Here is a 15,215-nt window from a genome sequence, read left to right as displayed (position 1 = left end):
ATTTCACTGATACATGAGACAAAGAGTCATAAAGACATGGGAAATAAAGAATTAGAATGTATGAGAGTAGAAAGAAGTGAAATAGAAAGTTTAGATTTAGAATTCTGAATTATGAAAGTGCTTTACCTGAAGTCGTCACAGTAGTATCCTAACCACCTAAATCTGTACACCACACAAGTAAACATTTGATAAACACTGACGATGGGGAGGTGATATACTCTTCCAAATCTAATCAAGTTTAATGACGGTCTGGGTAAAATATAGGTTTTTACTGCTTTATGTTCATTTAGTCTAGTTGTGTGTATATCTGCTTACAACTCAAAACTTCCTCATTCATTCCCAAGATAACAAAGTTCTCACATCCCATGTCCCTCCACGAAAAGAGCAGAGAGACTTACTCTCGTTCCCCAAATACTGCTCCTGATCTAGGGTGGTATGGAACATAGTAGCACCAAACATAAACACCTAGAAGAAGACTGGGGTCCTGAACACTTTATACTCATTTCACGCTGTTTCAAGAAAGCAAGAGATAGAAAACTCCCCACCACTCCTCTCTTGGCTCACCATACTCTGCCCATTCAATAATCAGCAATGGCTCTTAAAATGACTCTGCCCTTGCAGCCCCACAACACAACACTGGTTTCAGAAGGTCTTCTCTTAACCTTGGACTGGGCAGAGAAAGGGAGTCACAACTTTGGCAACACACCAACACCCCAAGCAAGGTCTAAGGTTTTTTTTTTTTGTTTGCCCATTGTTTACTCAACCTGCAAACATTTCCTTAGTTTTCTCTTGTACATTTCACCCCCTAAAATCCATCAAATTATGGATTTCATATTTTCTGCTGCCATTCTTCTTATTCTTGTATAGTTCACTTTAAAATCGAGACGGGTAGAAAATACCATTTTTCTATCTTTTAATCTACTCTTAATTGTGATAACCTTTTAATTCCTTTTACTTGCCTTTTTCTACAGCTCCCAGGGCCTTTCAGCTTTTTGTGCTATGTCAAGGGGTCAAATGTGACCCCTTCTCCCATTAGTCTAGACTACTCAATTACCTCTTCAACCTCCCCATGGAGTATGTGTAGAGTAAGCAGAAATTTCAGCAACCTTGTAACCTTGCTATCATGACTGCAATGCAGTCAAATAGAGGAACTATCTTCACTGTGATTTAGAGCTAGCTGCTAAAACCAGAACACCTTGCTTGGAATCTGGAAAGCTCTTGTAATTTTTGAGGGAAATGCTTACAACTGCAGTTTCCATTTCCAAGAATTGTGGTAGGAAACACTTTTTTTTTATAACACAGGTTCTTCTGTTAGTTAACTGCTTTGCAATTGTGATTTTACTTCTCCCTTAAATAAATGATAGTTATATTTACTTTTGTTCATTTGTAAAGAAGAGCTCTTTCATGATTATCTGGAAGGCATCCAATACTTATTTGAATTTTCTAGTGAAGTCTCAGACTGAAATACTATTCGTCAATCAGGTGGATTTGCCGATGTCAGTGTTCCTGGGGTTGCAGCTCTGGAAATCTATGTTTGATCTACCCAGAACAGTTCTTGCTAACGTTACTTGGTTGCTGAACATTGCCATGTGCAAATGTGAGTTACAAAAATAAATGTCACATTAGAATTTTCCTTTAAGTAAATGCACCAGTTCCCAAATGTCCAAGCAAAACCTCTCCTCATCAGCTGTTGAGCTGTAGAATATTTTCAAAAACCTAGGCTGCCTTATGTGCCCTAATGCTTGCCCATGAAACAACATTGACTTTGTCAATTTATTCAGGTTTGCTTTAGGCTTCTCTCAAATGAAATGTCAATCAAAATAGCCTTTGAAAAGTACTTGTCACTGTAAGAAGGTCATCTACCTGATGTTGTTGTTTGCAGAAAAAGCAAAACTATGATGCTGAAAAACTAATTGCAACAAGAAAAATGATCATTATTTCAAATATGATAATGTGTGAAGGAAATTACTACAATGATTTATTACTAAAAACTATATGTTGTTAGCAAACCTATTTTAATTTGAATTTAATTTCAATTCTCAAGGCAGCACAGGACCAAGCCAAACCAAATTATCAAATATATAAATAATCCTCTTGTCCCAAAACCCCGAGTTCTAATTCAAAACTGACATTTGTATTTCATCTTCCTGCTAATATCACCAATTCTGAAATCCCTGTCTTCAACCATATCTTCACCTGCCTGCATTCGCATACACCCTTCTCCTCACAAAACTCTTATTCCCGCCAAAGAAAACTCCATCTCATGACGTCCTCCAAAGGTATTTATTTAGCACTTCCTACGTGCAGAGCAGTGTACTATGTACTTGGGAGAGTACAATACATCAAAATTAGCGGACACATTCACTGACCATAATGAGCTGTAGTCTATGGAGGGAGACAGACATCGATAATGAATAAATGAGTGTTTATAGTAAATAATTTAAAGATATCTACAGTGCTGTAGGGTTGCGGAGAATGTAAAATGCCCAAAAGTCACAGATCCAAGGTCATAGATAATAATAATAATAATGGCATTTATTAAGCGCTTACTATGTGCAAAGCACTGTTCTAAGCGCTCGGGAGGTTACAAGGTGATCAAGTTGTCCCACGGGGCTCACAGTCTTAATCCCCATTTTACAGATGAGAGAACTGAGGCACAGAGAAGTTAAGTAACTTGCCCAAAGTCACACAGCTGACAATTGGCGGAGCCGGGGTTTGAACCCATGACCTCTGACTCCAAAGCCCGGGCTCTTTCCACTGAGCCACGCTGCTTATCTATATAAGACAGATGACACACAAGGGAGAGTGAGCCTGGAAAACAAGGGCTTAAATGTGGAAGGCTTCTTGGAGGAAATCAGTAAATAAATCAATCATATTTATTGAGAACTTACTCTGTGCAGAGCACTGTACTAATGCTCAAGAGAGTACAATACAACAGAGTTGGTAGACGCATTCCCTGCCCACAGTGAGCTCAGGGTCTAGTTGGGGAGGTAGACAGACAGAAAGGAGTGGGAAAATAAGAAATGAGAAATAAGAAAAGGCTTAGGTAAGGCCTCTTGAAGGACATGGGCCTTCAATAAGACTCTTCCTCTCCCTCTCACCCTGTAACAGGCTCAATTCTGGGTCCTCTTCTGTTTTCCATTACACACACTCACACACTGTCTCACAAGCCCTTATAGTTGGCATTAATGTTGACTCATCTCTCTCACTCAATTTGCATATTAAATTAGCCCGTATTTAATCCAGTTAGTTCTATCTTCACAACCTTTCCTTTCTAGCCAAACTTCATTTTTCATGTCATCTACGAAGCAGTGTGGCTCAGTGGAAAGAGCATGGGCTTTGGAGTCAGCAGTCATGGGTTCAAATCCCCGCTCCGCCAGTTGTCAGCTGTGTGGCTTTGGGCAAGTTACTTACAAATAATAATGATGGCATTTTCTAAGCGCTTACTTTGTGCAAAGCACTGTTCTAATTGCCGGGGAGGTGACAAGGTGATCAGGTTGTCCCACGTGGGGCTCACAGTCTTAATCCCCATTTTACAGATGAGGGAACTGAGGCACAGAGAAGTTAAGTGGCTTGCCCAAAGTCACACAGTTGACAATTGGTGGGGCGGGATTTGAACCCATGACTTCTGACTCCAAAGCCCGGGCTCTTTCCACTGAGCCACGCTGCTTCTCTAGCCTCGCTGCTTCTCTGTGCCTTAGTTACCCCATCTGTAAAATGGGAATTATAACTGTGAACACCCGGCAGACAACCTGATCATCTTGTAACCTCCCCAACGCTTAGAACAGTGCTTTGCACATAGTAAGCACTTAATAAATGCCATCATTGTTATTATTATTATCTAACTACTGTATCAGTCTCCTAGCTGACCTTCCTGCCTTCTATCTTTCCCCACTCTAATCCATACTTCTTTTTGCTTCTTGCACCATTTTCAAAATAAATATTCAGTCCACATATTCCCACTCCTCAAGAGTCTCTAGTGATTAAGAGAAGTAGTGTGGCTCAGTGGAAAGAGCACGAGTTTGAGAGACAGAAGTCATGGGTTCTAATCCTGACTCTGCCACTTGTCAGCTGTGTGACTTTGGGCAAGTCATTTAACTTTTCTGTGCCTCAGTTACCTTAATCCTCAGTGGGGATTAAGACTGTGAGCCCCACACGGGACAACCTGATCACCTTGTATCCACCCCCAGCGCTTAGAACAGTACATTGCACACAGTAAGTGCTTAATAAATGGCATCATTATTATTATTTTTACTTCACACATAGTAAGCTCTTAACAAATGCCATCATTATTATTACCCATCCACCTCCTTACTATTGCTTCAAATCAATAGAATTTATTGATTTTATCAATACTTGAGTTTATTGATAATAGTAAGAATAATAATTGTGGTATTTGTTCATTCATTCAATCGCATTTATTGAGCGCTTACTGTATGCAGAGCACTGTACTAAGCGCTTCGGAAGTACAAGCTGGTAGAGACGGTCCCTACCCAACAGTGGGCTCACAGTCTAGAAGTGACTTGCAAGTCACTTGTTAGGCACTCACTATGCCTGAGGCACTGTACTAGGTGCAAAGATGGGTATAAGCAAATCGGGTTGGACCCGATCCCTGTCCCACATAGGGTTCACAGTCCTAATGCCCATTTTGTTGATGAGGTAACTGAGGCACAGAGAAGTTAAGTGATTTTCACAGAGTCACACAGGAGACCAGAGGCAGAGCCAGAATTAGAACCCAGATCCTTCTGACTTCCAGGCCTGTGCTCTATTAGACCACACTGCTTCTTATGCACTTACTATCGTGCAGAGCACTGTACTAAGTGCCATAATGCACCATACAGTACCATACTGTAGCAGCCTCCAAGTCACTCATTTTATCCTACCTAGGTTACTGCACCCACCCCCTTACTGATCTCCCAGACTCCTGTCTCTCCCTACTCCAGTCCATACTTCACTCTGCTGCCCAGATCATTTTTCTACCAAAACGTTCAGGACATGTTTCCCCCTCCTCAAGAAACTTGCCCGTTCATTCATTCATTCGTTCAATAGTATTTATTGAGTACTTACTGTGTGCAGAGCACTGTACTAAGCGCTTGGGAAGTACAAGTTAGCAACATATAGAGACGGTCCCTACCCAACAACGGGCTCACAGTCTAGAAGGGGGAGACAGACAACAAAACAAAACATGTGGTCAGGTGTGAAGTCATCAGAATAAATAGAAATAAAGCTAGATGCACGTTATTGAAAAACTAAATAGAATAGTAAATATGTACAAGTAAAATAAATAGAGTAATATATAAATATAACTTCTCCCACTCTTCTCCCACTCTCTTCTGGGTCATTCTGACTTGCTCCCTTTATTCATCTCCACTCTTAGCCCTACAACACATATGTACATGCTTCGAGAATCAGCGTGGCTCAGTGGAAAGAGCACTGACTTTGGAGTCAGAGGTCATGGGTTCAAATCCGGGCTCCACCAACTGTCACCTGTGTGACTTTGGGCAAGTCACTTAACTTCTCTGGGCCTCAGTTACCCCATCTGTAAAATGGGATTGAAGACGGTGAGCCCCCCGTGGGACAACCTGATTACCTTGTAACCTCCCCAGCGCTTAGAACAGTGCTTTGCACAGAGTAAGTGCTTAATAAATGCCATCATTATTATTATTTCTTGTACATATTTACTATTCTATTTAGTTTGTTAATGATATGCATATGACTTCTCTAGCTTCAGTTTCCTCAACTATAAAATGGGAATTAAATTATACTCCCTTATACTTAAACCGTGAGCCCCAATTGGGACAGGGATTATATCTAACATGCTTATCTTGCATTTGCCTCAACACTTAGAACAGTGCTTGATGGAAAATTAATGCTTAACAAATACAATAATAATAATAAACAGTATGTGTTGTGCCAATAATATGTGCAAAACTTCGTATTAAGCACTTGGGAGAGTATGACAGAGTTAGGAGGATCATTGCTCTCAGGTCACTTACAATTTAATGGGGGAGATAGACTATAAAATAAATCACAGTGGCAAAGACTGTAAGGTTTCTTCCCCCTTCCTTGTGACATTGAGATTTTGTTGATATTTTTGGCTAACATACATTGAGCTCACAATTCTGGAGAAGAGTTCACAGTGATTCCAAAATTTATTTCTTGTGCCATATCTGATATTATGGTATTATCAGGTATTATAATTTGGATGCTGTTTCTTTAGATGCCTTATTGTGTACTATTCACACTGCAGCTCATGTATGACTTATCTGCCTTAGGGAAGCTTCCTGAACTTTATCCCCGTGTTATTGTTCCGTAAGTGAGTGTAAGCTCATTGTCGGCAGGAAATGTGTCTATTTACTGTTATATTGTACAGTGCCTATGCAGTTAGTATAGTGCTCTGCACACAGTAAGTGCTCAATAAATATAACAATGAATATGGAAGGGATTAATGTAATTTGCCAACTTGAAGATTTCTCTCTGCAGCCCAAATCTGAGTCATATATTACTTTTTTGAATAAGGCTGAGCATTGCCAGGAAGGGTAGTGAAAGAATCAAAAAGCATCACTTTTCTTCCATATAAATCCACAAGCAAAAATTAGCACTGACATCAATGCCAGCCCACTATTTATATTTTCCACAGGCCATTTATCAGTAACCTTTCTCTACAGTCTAGTTTTCCATTCATAATAGAATATTCTCAATGATTTGGCATTTTGAAAAGATAGCGTTATCTACTGGTTGCTCCATGTTCTCTGAAAAAACTCCAGCAGATTTTTGAAGAGTGATACCCCTTCTCAAGAACCATACTCCCGTTTTCCCTAATTTGTTCTTTTTGACTATGGACTAGCTAATATTAAAACATCACTACAATAGCATAACTAGTTTTTTATGTACGGAAGTTAAATTTACAAGAGACTTCCTTAAGACAGGAGGAAATGTGAGACTGCAGAAAAGGGAGAGTCAGGACAGGTGAGGTAGATTTGGGCATCATCCACAAAGAAATGGTACTTGAAGCTAAGGAAATGAATGAGTTCTCTGAGGATGGGTGTGTAGATGGAGACTAGAAAGGAATCCAGATTTGAGCCTTGAGGTACTGCCACAGTTGAGAGAACATTAGTTTTAAAAAGAAGTCAGTCACTGGTGAACTTAGAGAGGTCATTTTCTGCAGAGTGAAGGGGGTGGGATCCAGATTGGAAGGGGTAAGGGAGAATTTGGGAGAAAGACTCAAGTTCAGTGCTGATTTCATGGTGCATGCATAACATCATTACATTCTATGTGATGTTCTCACCAACTCAGATCATGAGCCCCTTGTGGGCCAGGGCTGTGTCAAAATTGATTTCCTGGAATTTTTCACATATATTAGTAATATTACTACTTCTGTTACTAATACCAATATCACCGACATTTTCTTCCTTGGGTAGTTCTCAATCCTATCATTTAAAGTCTGTATAGAAGCATTAAAAGCGGGTCAGGGTATTTGGACACATTACATAACTATGAACAGGAGATAAGGACGAACTACAATAAAGTATCATGAAAAATAAGCATTTCTAATGTTAGCCATAGTGAAATAATTTTTTTTGCAAGTCTCCTTTTTCAAAGTAGAGTGTTATTTTTCATCTATAACAGGTCATTTTTTTTTCAGGAATTTTTCCAGCTGTGCATAAAAATAATTAGGTAATAATAGTAAATCATCAATAAGATAATGTTTTGTGGTCTACATCATTCTTTCTGGCATAGTTATTCTACATGCATTTTGTCTGAAAATTACACATTACACATTTAGAAATTCAGTATCCACATGCTTCTTCACATATAAAGTGAAAAAAGTCCCTGTTGACATATCTCTTTGTAATCCCTAGAAAATGTGCTCACACTATCCTGAATTTTAATAGGTGAAGTATGTGTAATGAGAAATATAATTTCATTTCTTGCCAAGCACTATATGACCTTATCAAATCAGACTTTACAATATCCCAGGAATAAATTTGGTGTACTGCTAAATACGAAAGCAAAGATAAATTCTACCAAAGCAAGAATACAGGATACCCCCAAGTATGCACTGTCTAATATTACCACTGAACCTTAAAGTTTATTTATAAAAATGTCAAAGTTCAATATATGAAATAATTTTCCACCTATATACTTTCACATTAGTGATGATTCTACATGTACAGATATGCAGCATGGCTCAGTGCAAAGAGCATGGGCTTTGCAGTCAGAGGTCATGGGTTCAAATCCCAGCTCCGCAAATCATCAGCTGTATGACTCTGGGTAAGTCACTTAACTTATCTATGCCTCAGTTACATCATCTGTAAAATGGGGATTAAGATTGTGACTCCCCGTGGGACAATGTGATTACCTTATAACCTCCCCAGCACTTAGAACAGTGCTTTGCACATAGTAAGTGCTTAATGAATGCCATTATTATTATTATTATTATATGCCCTATGCCATGCACATAGTTGAAAGGATTGTAGCGAAAAATAATTTTCAACTTGATTCTTCCTAATGCCAAAAACAAAATAGGGTGGTCCTGATGAAAAAGCAGAATGGCAGTCACAAAATATGACTGCCCTTAGACAAGAAACTAAACGTGGTTACCAAAGGATTAGCATTAATTTGAACTTGACCCGTGTATTTGGCTGTCTTCAAAGATGTTTAAATATGCTGCCTCAGCACTGTGCTGCCTCTTTCAATGTCTAAGTGGTTTAAACTACACTAGTTGTTGGCTTAGTGAAAAGGTCACGGTGCTGAGAAAGAAAGAGGACAAACACCAGCAGTAAACTAGATTTAATTGTTTTCTGTGTCTGTGAGCCTGGTTTCTTCCCTGCAGCAAGTGGCCTCTCTGTCCAGGTCCACTAACACAATCCCTCCCTAAGCACTTTTTCGGGTTTTTTTTCCTCTTTCTTTCTTTCTTTTTCTTTCTTTCTTTCTTTCTTTCTTTCTTTCTTTCTTTCTTTCTTTCTTTCTTTCTTTCTTTCTTTCTTTCTTTCTTTCTTTTTCTTTCTTTCTTTCTTTCTTTTTCTTTCTTTCTTTCTTTCTTTCTCTCTCTCTCTCTCTTTCTTTCTTTCTTCCTTCCCTCCTTCTTTCCTTCCTTCCTTCCTTCCTTCCTCCCTCCCTTTCTCTCTCTCTCTCTCTCTCTCTCTCTCTCTCTCTCTCTCTCTCTCTCTCCCCCCCTCTCTCCCTCTCTCTCTGTCCCTTTTGAATGACAGTGCCAAAATGACTCTCTTGAGAAGTCAGGGTAGTTGTAATTTTGTTCTTCTGCTCCATTCTTCCTCTCTGTTAGTGAAGGCTGTAACAATGTGGACAGGAGATTGTGATGCACATGTTGGCAGGGCAATGGTGGTGGTGGTGGTTAAGGTGGCAGTTGTGGAGCGGCTCTCCATGCCTGTCCCATGGGAGTTGAGTGTGAGTGTGGGACAGGTAAGGGGATTGATTTTGATTTTTCAGAAACATTCTTTCTGTCTTTCTACCAATTTCTGGGTCTCGCTGCACCAGAAGATAGCATATCTTCCAATCAGTCAGATCCTGTTTAGAGTAACCAATCAGACCAAGTGGCCATTAATTTGTCATGAATCAGCTCCTTCACCTGCATTCATTCAATCTTATTTATTGAGCTCTTACTGTGTGCAGAACACTGTACTAAGCGCTTGGGAAGTAAAAGTCAGCAACGTACAGAGACCGTCCCTACCCAACATCGGGCTCAAGATATGGGCACCAAGAGGCAGTTGTAATTCAATCAAAAGTACCTTAGGCATCGTGCACTGTGTCATGTAGCCATCAACACTACAGGGCAGAATGCATGTAAATCAAGTGAAGACAATATTGATCTTCCTGAATCAGTCCAACTGGTTTACATGCATATGCTCAAGAAAACTATATGTATTCTCAGAAATGATAATGCTACATAATGTCTCTTACATGAGCTCAAAGGGAGAGGGGAAGAAGGAGAAAGTGTAATACATTTTACATTCCACCATCAGGATTCATCAACAGAGGTCCCTCTCAGGGGACCTGGCAGAACCTGTTCTTCCCTTATACTAATGGAAGACTCAGAATCTCAGAAGCTATAATTTACTAAAAACACCATGTTTCATCATTCTCAAATATTCCATTAAAGTCTAAAGATGCATTTTGTCTTACATTATTTTCATATTTGACATAGAAAACAATTAAATCTAGTTTAGTGCTGATAAGAGTTGTTTGCGGCTTTTTATAATTGTAAAGTTTCAAGGTTAAGTGGAAGTGAAAAGACTGACAATATAGAATGAATATAAAAATAGAGGTTTACGTGCCTCACCAAATCTTAGCAAAAAACATTTTTGTCTGAGCTTCTAATAAGTTCTTAAAAAAATCATAATTGAAGAATTGATTTCCATTAACAAATGATAGTAACTCATAATTCATCTTAAAATTGATCTATGTTATTTTGAAGCGCTAGATTTTCAATCTAAAATTGGTGGTGCACATTCCACCTATCTTAAAAAACAGCTTGAAGGCAGATTTTTTTTCCAGATATAATACGATATATGACACACATCTAAAATTAAAATCTAACTTTTAAAATGCAGTGCTTAGGGATACTGCATCATTAGTGTGGCACTGACACCTGCCTACTTGTTTTGTTTTGTTGTCTGTCTCCCCCTTCTAGACTGTGAGCCAGTTGTAGGGTAGGGACCGTCTCTATTTGATGCCAATTTGTATTTCCCAAGCACTTAGTACAGTGCTCTGCACACAGTAAGCACTCAACAAATACAATTGAATGAATGAACGAATGAATCCAATGCAATGATAAAATTACCCAGAAAATGCACTGGCCCTATTTCTATTCAATTATTTATTATTATTATTTTTTTACCATTGATCTGTACTGCAAGGGTGCATTAACTACCTGTAGTGAATGATGAATAGGCACAACCACAGTAGCAGCTAGAAATAGTGTTTTCATATACTACTGATTTAAAAAAATGAGAGTTAGTTAATTGGAAATATCAATATCATGAAACTAATCTGACGATGGACAGATGCCTCATGTTTGGTGACTTCTCCAGGATTAATTATTTTAGAGGCTGCTTTACAAAATGATTATTCCCTTACTCAAGCCTACTAAAGCCAGATTTAGGCCTTCATAGTAAAGAGGGGACGGGAGGAAGGGAGGAAGCAGCTTAGTGCAGGGTTCCTGCTCCCTCTGCTGCAAGGTCACCCCTTCCCACCATTTCCTTCGAGACTACCCATTTAGCTCCCAATTTTCTTGGAGCTGGAAGCCTCATTGCTGAGCAAGAATGACTTCAATGCAGATTCACCTTGCTGCCATAAGAAGTAGGATAGAGTGGATGCTGACAATGACAGTCAAAAGACTGAGAATAAAGTCCTGGTGTGTGTGTTTGAGGTATGAAGATGGACCGGTGGTTCGCAGAAACAATACAGGAGAGTGGAAGACCTGGGGAACTCAATTCCCTTCCCCCAGATCCAGAAGCACTTCCTCAACCAGAGGGGACTGCATCACTGGTGTGGAAGAAACTAGAAGCATATTTTTCTTTCAATCAAATTCTGCCTGGGGGAACCAAAGATAGGAGGGGCAGGTAATAAACAATGGTTTTAATTGGAGGAATTTTAGAAACAAAGCTTGACATATCTCTGGCTTGAATAATAAAGACAAGGGGCTAAATCTTAAACAGGAAAGGACAGATACTGAAGTGGTCACAAGCAGCAATGTCACAGCAACATTCTTATAATTGTTGTTGCTTGGAAAGGGGAAAATAGGAAGCAAATGATGGAAGATACAAATTTTTAGAGCTGAAATTAGATTATCTTAATTTTGATGTTTTCTTTGAATTGTTGGGGTTTTTTTAAGTTTGTGCAGAAAGAACTTGGTTATCCAATGCAAAATAGAATTACCAGCCAATTTTATGGCTGTTCCAGGATGAATGTTTCATATTCATTTCCTAGGTTTGACTTTCAGTGCTATTTTAATTGCTTCTATTCTTTCCAAACAAATATTTTTAACGTTTCCATATGTTTTTTCAATCTGTCGCATTGTAAATTATTACAGTTATGCTCAGGTGGGTGGGAGGGTAAAAATCCATAAATGAAAGCAGCAGAGTATATCTGGATTAATTAGATGCTGCTAAATGTAGTTTCAGAGCTTTTCTTAAATAGCAATGAACAGCAATTTCCTAGGCTTTTTCCTAAAGCGGTATTTTTCAAATAGATCACAAGGGAAATTCTGAAGATGTCATGGAAATTAGCATTGTGGTATTTTGAAAAGCTGATAAGGGATGGCATCAGCAAACTGTAGATTTTAGAGATACTTAGAAGTGCAGTCCTGGGTCCTTCCCCAACACTGCTTTCATCTCAGCCTTTAAAGCAGGCTGTAAATTTACCAGATTTCAGACCTCTTAAAGATAATGGGAACTTGAAAAGGAGGAGAGAAAAATGGATGGGGCTTATGGTACAGGACAGAGGGAAATGGGTTAAAAGGGAATAGAGACAAAAATGACAGAGTAGTAGAAGAAGAAAATAAGGGGAGGACATATAAGGATAAAGAAAGGGAGAAAAAATTGATGAGGAAGGGAAAGCAGGGCAAGGGAGAAACATGAGAGAGGAGTCATTACTTCCTGCTGTGCCATCTTCCAGCATTTTCTGCCACCACAACAACAGATGCCCCCCAATAAGCAGCTATGGCAGCCAATCCAAGGGTCAGATGAGTCAAAGCTGCTGCTGATCATGTGATGGTGTTTGTGTGTGATGGTCTCACATTTGCAACCAGGCCTTATTAAGTGCTTAGTACAGTGCTCTGCACACAGTAAGCGCTCAATAAATACGATTGATTGATTAAAAAACCAGGCCCTACACAATCAATCAATAATTTACTAAGGGTATTGTATGTAGTGTGCTAAGCAATACGGAGAGTTCAATTAAATTAAACTATATGGTCCCTTGTCTTCAAGGAGTCTACTATCTACTGTCCTTAGGGTCCTCAAGGAGTCACAGTAGCTCTTCTGTCCCTGTCATGTGTCTTAGAATTGGCTTGTAGGTCGCCCAGTAATCCCCAAAGGAGACAAATCAGGGGCCAGATCTGATTTTTTCAGGGTATCACATGGAGGAGAGTTCTTGGAGAAACACTAAGACATGGGCTTTCGAAGACCGCACAAGTGTACTTATAATAATACTGAAGAACAACCTCCAGAATCAACGCTAAATAAAATGAAAAACCATCTGGATACGAAGGATTCTTGCAGAAGCTACAAGAAAGGAGGGGACCTAAATTTTAGATGTCCGCAAAAAGTTCTTTTTTTTAACCATAAGGATTACCGAAGGAATGACACAAGTTTTCAAAGATGCCACCACAATTACCATCATCAGGAACCAACTGTGAGCCCACTGTTGGGTAGGTACCGTCTCTATGTGTTGCCAACTTGTACTTCCTAAGCGCTTAGTACAGTTCTCTGCACACAGTAAGCGCTCAATAAATATGATTGAATGAACCAACGGGAGTTGGTTAGCTGGGTCATTTCACTGCTTTCCACGGTCATCAAGTTTTAGCCAAAATCTCATTCTCTCATTCTAGAGAATGAGATCAGTCACACACTACTTGAATCCCAATTCCACTTCAGGCCAAAATTCAACACAGCACAGCAAATATATTCTTTTCAGCAGAACAGACACAGCAAAACTGGCAGAAGCAATGGGAACACTCCTACACAGTACTGTTTTCATAAGACCTACATCACCTAACACAGATCAAGATACGAGGACTTTGGAAATTGCTAAGCAATTTAGTGTGCCCTGAGATATTCATCACCATACACTAATTAGACCCCATCAGTAAGGATAACTGAATCAGAATTGACTTTGGAGGTGGGAATTAATTGCAGACGGCTTGAAGGAGGCAAGAGCTTAAGGTAGAGCTGTAGTGTGCTAGATTTTGTGGAGAAGAAGGAGGAGGAAAGGAGTTCCAGTCAGAGGGAACAGTCAGAAAAAGAGGTCCAGGGTGAGAGTGTAAAGGTCAAGATACATCTAGAAGGAGACTGGCAGAGGAAAAGCAGCTGAAATAAGTGATTGTAGAATGGGAAGAGTCAGTGGAGATCACTGAGCCCACTGTTGGGTAGGGACTGTCTCTATATGTTGCCAACTTGTACTTCCCAAGCGCTTAGTACAGTGCTCTGCACACAGTAAGCACTCAATAAATACGATTGATGATGATGAAGCAAATGATAGTGCCTGGCACAGAGTAAGTGCTTAACAGATACAAGTACTAAGTACAGGGCTCTGCACACAGTATAGTGCTCTGAACACAGTAAGTGCTTAATAAATATGATTGAATGAAGGAATGAACAAATACCATACTAATAAACGTTTTTGCTTCATACAGAAAGAAATGGGTAGCCACTAAAGGATTTTAAGGCATGGATCAAAAATATGTAGTGAAGACGTGGTGATGGAATAACTTTAACAGATATAAAATTCACATATTTAATTTACATTTGTTCATGTATAGAATATATGATTTATATGTATATGCAACATTTGCATTTATATAAAATATATAATCGAAATATAATTTCTTCTATGCACACATATGTAGGTCTATATTAGAAGTGTCAGTCTGATTTGTGTAACAGACTGGTACTTGTAGGGTAAACTAGCCAATACAGACAAATAGTAGCTTAAAAATAACTTACTTGAAAATTGGATGGCAAATCCTGATTTACTGATGTAAAAGTCAGTGTCAAACTGGATAGTCACTATATTGAGGGTGCTGTGAATGCCCTCTGGAATAAGCGATCCACTAAGTTCCTTCAGTAACATCTCATTTTCAGGTGGGCCATCCCAAACTCGGATGATATCATGAGATGCCTCAGTATCAAAGGCAAGAAACTGCAGACTGTGAAATAACCAAAGTTATAAGCTTAATTTTTAGCAACAGTATCTAATTTACATTTGGAACTGTATGAAAATTAAAAACAACATTCCCTTGCATATTCTCTTCAGAGTCAAACTTCTAAATGAGCTACTTTCCTTCACAGCATGCATTTCATCACTAAACTATATGACAGCACAGGTGGCATACACGAAAGAAAATGTTGTCTATATTAACCATATATTTAAAATTTTGATAAACATAATTGATAAATATTCATGGTTTCAAGCAAGGGGAAGCAGCATGGCTCAGTGGATAGAGCATGGGAGTCAGAGGTAATGGGTTCTAA

The 15,215-nt window shown here is 39.1% G+C and overlaps 1 protein-coding gene across 1 annotated transcript in view; it reads right to left on the bottom strand.

Moving 5' to 3' along the window:
• CSMD3 (CUB and Sushi multiple domains 3) overlaps nt 1-15,215 on the bottom strand; it is a 781,433-nt gene that overhangs the window by 251,915 nt on the left and 514,303 nt on the right. The window contains exon 26 of the mRNA XM_038745631.1: nt 14,688-14,890. Within this exon, the coding sequence (XP_038601559.1) occupies nt 14,688-14,890 (203 nt within the window). The remainder of the gene's footprint in view (nt 1-14,687; nt 14,891-15,215) is intronic.

Source organism: Tachyglossus aculeatus, chromosome 4 (assembly GCF_015852505.1).
Source record: "Tachyglossus aculeatus isolate mTacAcu1 chromosome 4, mTacAcu1.pri, whole genome shotgun sequence".
In the NCBI taxonomy this organism is placed as follows: domain Eukaryota; kingdom Metazoa; phylum Chordata; class Mammalia; order Monotremata; family Tachyglossidae; genus Tachyglossus; species Tachyglossus aculeatus.
This window is presented reverse-complemented; position numbering and strand designations above follow the sequence as displayed.